This window comes from Triticum urartu, chromosome 6A (assembly GCF_056163025.1).
Source record: "Triticum urartu cultivar PI428250 chromosome 6A, HENAU_Tu73, whole genome shotgun sequence".
Classification (NCBI taxonomy): Eukaryota; Viridiplantae; Streptophyta; class Magnoliopsida; order Poales; family Poaceae; genus Triticum; species Triticum urartu.
This window is the reverse complement of record NC_141878.1, coordinates 180244002-180250784: the sequence shown is the minus strand read 5'-3', so window position 1 is coordinate 180250784 and position 6783 is coordinate 180244002. Positions and strand designations below refer to the sequence as shown.

Here is a 6783-nt window from a genome sequence, read left to right as displayed (position 1 = left end):
CGGTATCATCATACCTAGTTCAATCTCGTCACCGGCAAGTCTCTTTACTCGTTCCGTAATGCTTCATACCGTGACTAACTCATTAGTCACATTGCTTGCAAGGATCACAGTGATGTGCATTATCGAGAGGGCCTAGAGATACCTCTCCGATACACGGAGTGACAAATCCTAATCTCGATCTATGCCAACTCAACGAACACCATCGGAGACACCTGTAGAGTATCTTTATAATCACCCAGTTACGTTGTGTCATTTGATAGCACACAAGGTGTTCCTCCGGTATTCGGGAGTTGCATAATCTCATAGTCTAAGGAACATGTATAAGTCATGAAGAAAGCAATAGCAATAAACTAAACGATCATAGTGCTAAGCTAACGGATGGGTCTAGTCCATCACATCATTCCATAATGATGTGATCCCGTTCATCAAATGACAACACATGTCCATGGCTAGGAAACTTAACCATCTTTGATTAACGAGCTAGTCAAGTAGAGGCATAGTAGGGACACTCTGTTTGTCTATGTATTCACACATGTACTAAGTTTCCGGTTAATACAATTCTAGCATGAATAATAAACATTTATCATGATATAAGGAAATATAAATAACGACTTTATTATTGCCTCTAGGGCATATTTCCTTCACTAGGGACACCCAGCGCTAGGGTTTCTTGTGCCTCCTGCCGGCGGCGACGTCAGTCTGCCTCACCTCCTGTGGCCTTAGGGCCATGGAGACGCAGTGGATCCTAGCCCTTGTCGATGGAAGGGCTCCGTTTTTGGATGTCTTCTTGAGTTTTTTAGGGTTTGTGTCCTACTTAGAGAGGCGAGGCGGCGGCGGCTCTCTAAAGATGGCATAAGGTTCTCCCGCCTAGCCCCCGTCGTGGCGATGCTTCTAGCATTGTCGGAGGGCGTGTGAATGTTTGTCTCTGGCGGGTCTCGACGGATTCTGTTGGTGTTTGACTTTGGTGGATCCAATTTTCGTCTGTCCACGTTCGTGTGTCTACATGTTGGATACTTTCAATCTACGCTTCTCTCCGTCGGCGGCGGTTGTTGTTCTGGTGCGCTAGTCCTATACGGGTTAGCACAACGACTTCCCAACTGTCCACTACAATAAGGTTTGCTTGGCTTCGATGAGGGAGGTGCAATGACATCGGCGCGACTTCGTCTTCCTCCAGTGCTTATAGTCGTCGCTGGGTGATCTACAGATCTGAATGTAATTGTTTACTTCTCTTTTTTTTACTACCTTGATTGTTGATGAATAGATTGAAAGTTCTTCCTAAAAAAGCTTTGTCCAGAAAAGGTTTAGAAGTTTTTTCTATAGCTCACAACAAAATTTGCAGATCTAGGTGGAACAGCACAATAGGCAACCAAATTCTCACTTCGCGTATCAAATCACCATCGGTTTCTGTGACACTTTCTTTTTTCTTTACGAAAATCTGTGGTGACACTATTGACTCCAAACCAAACAAACTACCAGTAATATGAAAAGCACACTACGACGCTGGCCAGTCTAGTAAATGACAAGAGCACCCGCATCCCTCGACGCTAAAATGCTACTTCCTCCGTTTCTAAATTTAAGCAGATTTTAATATAAACTAATATAAACATATTTAAGATATAGATTTATTTATTTCACTTCGTATGTAGTTAATATGATCTTATATTTAGAAATAGAGGGAGTAGAACGATTATTGTTGCTAAGCGATGTGATGGCAGGTGTAGCATCAGCCAGGTTTTTTTCAAGAAAACTATTAATCTATTTTTTTATTATGATAGTACAGCGAACATCGAAAATAAAAAAAAATTATATCCAGATTCGTAGACTATCTAGCGACAACTATAAGCATTGAAGTGAACCGAAGGCGTGCCGTCGTCACCGCCCCTCCTTCGTCGGAGCCGAGCAAAACTTAGACAGTCAAGAAGTCATCGTGCTAAGTCCTCGTAGGACCAGCGCACCGCAACAACATCACTGAAGAAGAGTAGTGTAGATCGGAAGGATCCAACCTGAAAACACACGAAAGTAGACGAACGACAACCAAATTCAAGCAGATCCATCAAACATAGATCCGTCGGAGACACACCTCCACACACCCACCGATCAGGACGAGGGCTAGGCGGGAAGGACCTTATTCATCTTCAGTGAACCGCCGCCGTCTCGCCTTCCTGAGCAGAACATAAGCCCTAACAAAATTCAAAGAACAATCTAAAAACAGAGTCATTCCACCAGCAAGGGTCAGGATCCTCCACACCTCATGAACCCTAAGGCCACTAGAGGCCATCACAGATGAGACGGACCGACTGCAACAACACCAGCCAGGTTAAAATAAGAACGCCAATATATATCTGACGCCTAGAGCCAACGATCACTCCATCAGCTAGAAACAAGAACGTTTCCGATCACTCCCAACTAACGCTCTAGAATTACTATCCGAAACAGATTAAATTATCAAGTTGTTGTATAAGAATTGTCATGTTTTAAAATAATAATTACCATGTTGAAAATTGTTATGCTCACCAAAGGTAGGCAACGAAAAACAAATATGAAAATGCTCTAAAACCAAAAAATGCCATATGAAAAAATGTGTTCGTTCAGATTAGGCTGGTTGTAATAGAAAGTATCATGTACTAGTATCATGTATATGATACTACATCCGTAATGCTATATGTTGGTATCATAAATAAATATATTTATTACCATACATGACACAAAGTAGCATATCATTTAATAAGATATAGTATCATGATATGATATTCAACCATCTCTTTCTTTATTTAATTCTATGCCATCTCATCAACATTACTTAGTTGGCATGCATGATACTACTTAGACTACCCACAGTAGAAGTAACACAGATAGTAACATCACACATATCTAGATAAAATAGATGATGTGGCAAAATAAAGAATGAGAGGCATATGGTAACATAGCTAGTTACTACTAGTATGAGTAACATCACACATATGAAGGCAAGATGAGTGTTGCATGTTATCACACATATGTTACTCCTCACTATAAAGGTTAACATAGAGTAATAACATGAGCATATTACTATTCTATGTTACTACCCATTGTGGCTAGTCTTATGATATTTTTATTACGGGTAGCCTTCATCCTAAGTAACGCCGCCAGCTCATAATTCACTCAGACTAGCCACAGTGGGAGTAACTTCAGCAGTAACATCGAGTCCAACTCAACAAATTTGCTTATGTGGCAATGAGTTAATGAGGAGAAAGGTAGTTGTAGTAACTTGGCTAGTTACTGTAACATCACATGTCCTAATGCAATATGAGTCTATAACCTAATAAATGAATTATCACACTTAAGTTACTACCCACTATGAAGGTGTATATGTTACTAGTATATATTACCCTCATTATGGCTAGTCTCAAAGTAGTACGAACGCTTTAGGATTCAATGCGTGGCATTTAATGTGTCTGAAGGTATTCATTCATAGAGACTAAAATCTACTTCCTCTGTTTTAAAATATAAAAACGTTTTAAACACTATACTAGTGAAAAACGTTCTTTATTTATGGGACGGAGGGAGTAGTAGTACTACGCTCGGAGGGAGTAACATCTACGTAAGAAAAACATGTGTTTTATTTAGCTTAGCCTTCGCAGAGGGTGCTACGTTTTCTTAACAAAATGTTACTCCCTCCGTCTCATATGAGAGCGTTTTTTATGTGGATGCTCTCTACTGCGGAAGGAAAAGAAATCGCAATCATGCTGAATAGAGTTGTTCCAACAGAAGATGGCTAGCAAAGAGACGTAAGTCATATTTCTTTAACAGTTTCAATCTTGTCGCCACCATTACCATGACATGAGCAGATAAGAACACAAGTAGCACACCGACAATACAAGCACCTCTAAACACAGACACTGAAAAATAAAACTTGCACCATTGCAGCACTGGAGCAGTGAATAGAGATATTACTTGCTGTGATAGGTAAAACTAAGTTTATTCAGAGACTTCGCTAAGTGTTTGCTCAGGCAGAAGGCTTCTCCCACTTGAGGGGCTTCACCACCTCCCAGGTGAAGTCTGCGCCCTCCCTGCCGAAGTGACCGTATGCCGCCGTCTTGAGGTAGCGCCCCTTCCCGCCCCTCTTGAGGTCAAGGTTGATGATGATCATGCCTGGCCTGAAGTCAAAGTTCTCCTTGACAATCTCGAGGATCTCCTTGTCAGGGATCTTGCCCGTGCCGTATGTGTCAACAAACACTGAGAGTGGTTCAGGCACGCCAATAGCATAAGACACCTGGACGATGCAGCGGCGGGCGATGCCACTGGCGACAATGCTCTTCGCCGCCTGCCTTGCAACATATGCACCACTGCGGTCAACCTTGGTCGGGTCCTTGCCAGAGAAAGCACCTCCACCATGAGCTCCCCAGCCACCATAGGTGTCAATGATGATCTTCCTGCCAGTGAGACCAGCATCGCCGTGAGGTCCACCAATGACAAAGCGGCCAGATGGGTTGAGATGGAAGATGGTATTCTCATCAAGGTACTGCTCTGGGATGACAGGCTTAATCACATGCTCCTTCAGATCAGCAGCAATCTCATCATTGGTCACTGTCTCATCATGCTGGGTGGAGATGAGCACAGTGTGGACACGTATAGGGACCATAGCACCATTGTCATTGTGATACTCCACAGTCACCTGGGTCTTGCCATCAGGCCTCAACCACGGGCAGGTCGCGTTCTTGCGAACCTCAGTGAGACGAGCACCAAGCTTGGTAGCAAGAACATGGCTGAGGGGCATGAACTCAGGGGTCTCATCAGTTGCATATCCAAACATATGGCCCTGGTCACCAGCGCCAATCTCCTCAGGCCGCTTGGTAAAGTGACCATGGACACCCTGCGCGATGTCAGGGGACTGCTGCTCAATGTTGACAAGTACCTTGCAGTGGTCAGCATCAAGCCCTACATCATTGGACACAAAACCGATGCCACGGCAAGTATCCCTCACAATCTTCTCATAGTCAACATTGGCCTTGGTAGTGATCTCACCGAAAACCATGACCATGTTGGTCTTGGTGCATGTCTCACAAGCAACCTTGCTGTCAGGGTCTTCAGCCAGGCATGCATCTAGCACAGCATCAGATATCTGGTCGCAGAGCTTGTCAGGGTGCCCCTCGTTGACAGACTCGGATGTGAAGAGGAAGGTTTCAACTTCAGCCATCTTCTTAACTCTCTGTCAAAGGTGATCAGTGTCTCAGAACATAAATTGTGCCATAAGAACAAAAAAAGGAAACACTCTAGAGGTTAGAAACTTAAGATTTAAATTGCCAGATCTGACATACATCCAAACAATTTTATTTTCTTAAACTCATTACAATCATGATCGTCATCTAGTGAACTGCTCATGAGTGTTAGCAGTTGCGTGAATGTGCACAAGTCGTTCTGCTCCCTATTGTAAAAAGTTGGCAGCAGTAGGGACAAGAAATACACATACAAGATCCTAATCAAAGCATCCTAAAATAATCAAGTTGCACAAACAGGACAAGAATCAACGAATAAAAGAATCACCCATTGCACTCAACTCCGCAGGGCTGTAACCTGCGAATCAGCATCTCGGGACACAGCAGTATAAATTCTATTCTTCCCAGAACAAGGTTCTAAGAACAACATAATCCACTATTATTCGCCGCACAAGGTACCTATCCAATTGCAATGTGACCAGACAGTTCATCCACTGTCCAGCACTAAATCACAGCCACTATTTCGCAGCATAAAGGCACCAATCCAAATTGCACTGTGAATTACTATAAAAAAATGCACTGTGACCAAACTACTGCTCGCAATCCATTGTTCAGCACTAAATCCCAGATCAAAGGACAGGGCACTATTAATCTCTGCGTACAGAACCAGCCCTACTCATCACTACTAACGCTAATCCCTCGACTGGTTCACAGGATGAATAATGGCCGCAGTACACCCAATCTCCCAAGGATTTCAGAGAGGCAAAAGGGTCACGAAATCCCCAATCGAGAGGATCTAGCTCATCACTGCGAACCTGGGCGACACTTCCTCTAGACAACAAGTTGTCAAGTAAATAAGCGCAAATTTCACCGCGAAGTACCGGGGCGACGGATCAAGAGGAGGGCCGTTTCTAAAGCCCTAAGCGGCAGGCACAACAAACGCGCGTACCAGATCGGAACCAACATAGCAACGGAAGCAAAATGAAGCCGCCTACTAGATCGGAACGAGCTTAAGCTTAATGAAGAAGAGGAAGAAGAAGAAGGGCGGCAGGGGAGGGCGCCTCACCTTGTTCGCTTGTGGCGGCGGCGGCGTCGGCGACGGCGGCGGGAGGCTAGGCGATGACGTTGACACTCGAGCACAGCACCGCGTAGGGGGGTCGGACCCGGACCGTGGGCTCTGGTTATATAGAAGTCGGGGGAGTGGGGCGGGCATGGGCCGTTGGATGACATCGGATGGTGGTGGTGGAAGACCCGACGACAGCGACTCGTGCCCACCTAGCCGGTCTCAAGACGCGTGGCGGTCGTTGGACGAGCATGCCGGCCCGTGCGCACCTCTCGTGGGCAGTTTTCAAAAACTGAAAATGGTTAACGCTAATTATGCGATTTGCAATTAGCTACTGGCCAATTTAACGTTCTTCAGTTTTTGGAAACTAATTTCGGGTGTTGAGCAAACTAATGGCGCCAGCAAAATGTGATTCCATGCCATATAATTAGTTGACTCAGACTTGTCTAGGTACTGATATATCTGGACACGTTTTAGTGTTAGGTGCATTCGTATCTAAAAAATCCGAGACAACTATCATGTCAA

At 44.3% G+C, this 6783-nt stretch overlaps 1 protein-coding gene across 1 annotated transcript; it reads right to left on the bottom strand.

The window, feature by feature from the left end:
- Nucleotides 1-3751: 3751 nt before the first annotated feature.
- On the bottom strand, nt 3752-6400 carry LOC125554651 (S-adenosylmethionine synthase). The gene is made up of 2 exons (XM_048718141.2): nt 6262-6400; nt 3752-5188 (listed from the first exon to the last, which is right to left on the bottom strand). Exon 2 carries the CDS (start codon nt 5174-5176, stop codon nt 3986-3988), a length of 1191 nt encoding a protein of 396 aa, XP_048574098.1. The 5' UTR covers nt 5177-5188; nt 6262-6400; the 3' UTR covers nt 3752-3985.
- Nucleotides 6401-6783: the final 383 nt, after the last annotated feature.

Bases quoted from the DNA above. Each gene is read 5' to 3' on its own strand.
- LOC125554651 (XM_048718141.2), bottom strand. From the start codon at position 5,176: ATGGCTGAAGTTGAAACCTTCCTCTTCACATCCGAGTCTGTCAACGAG.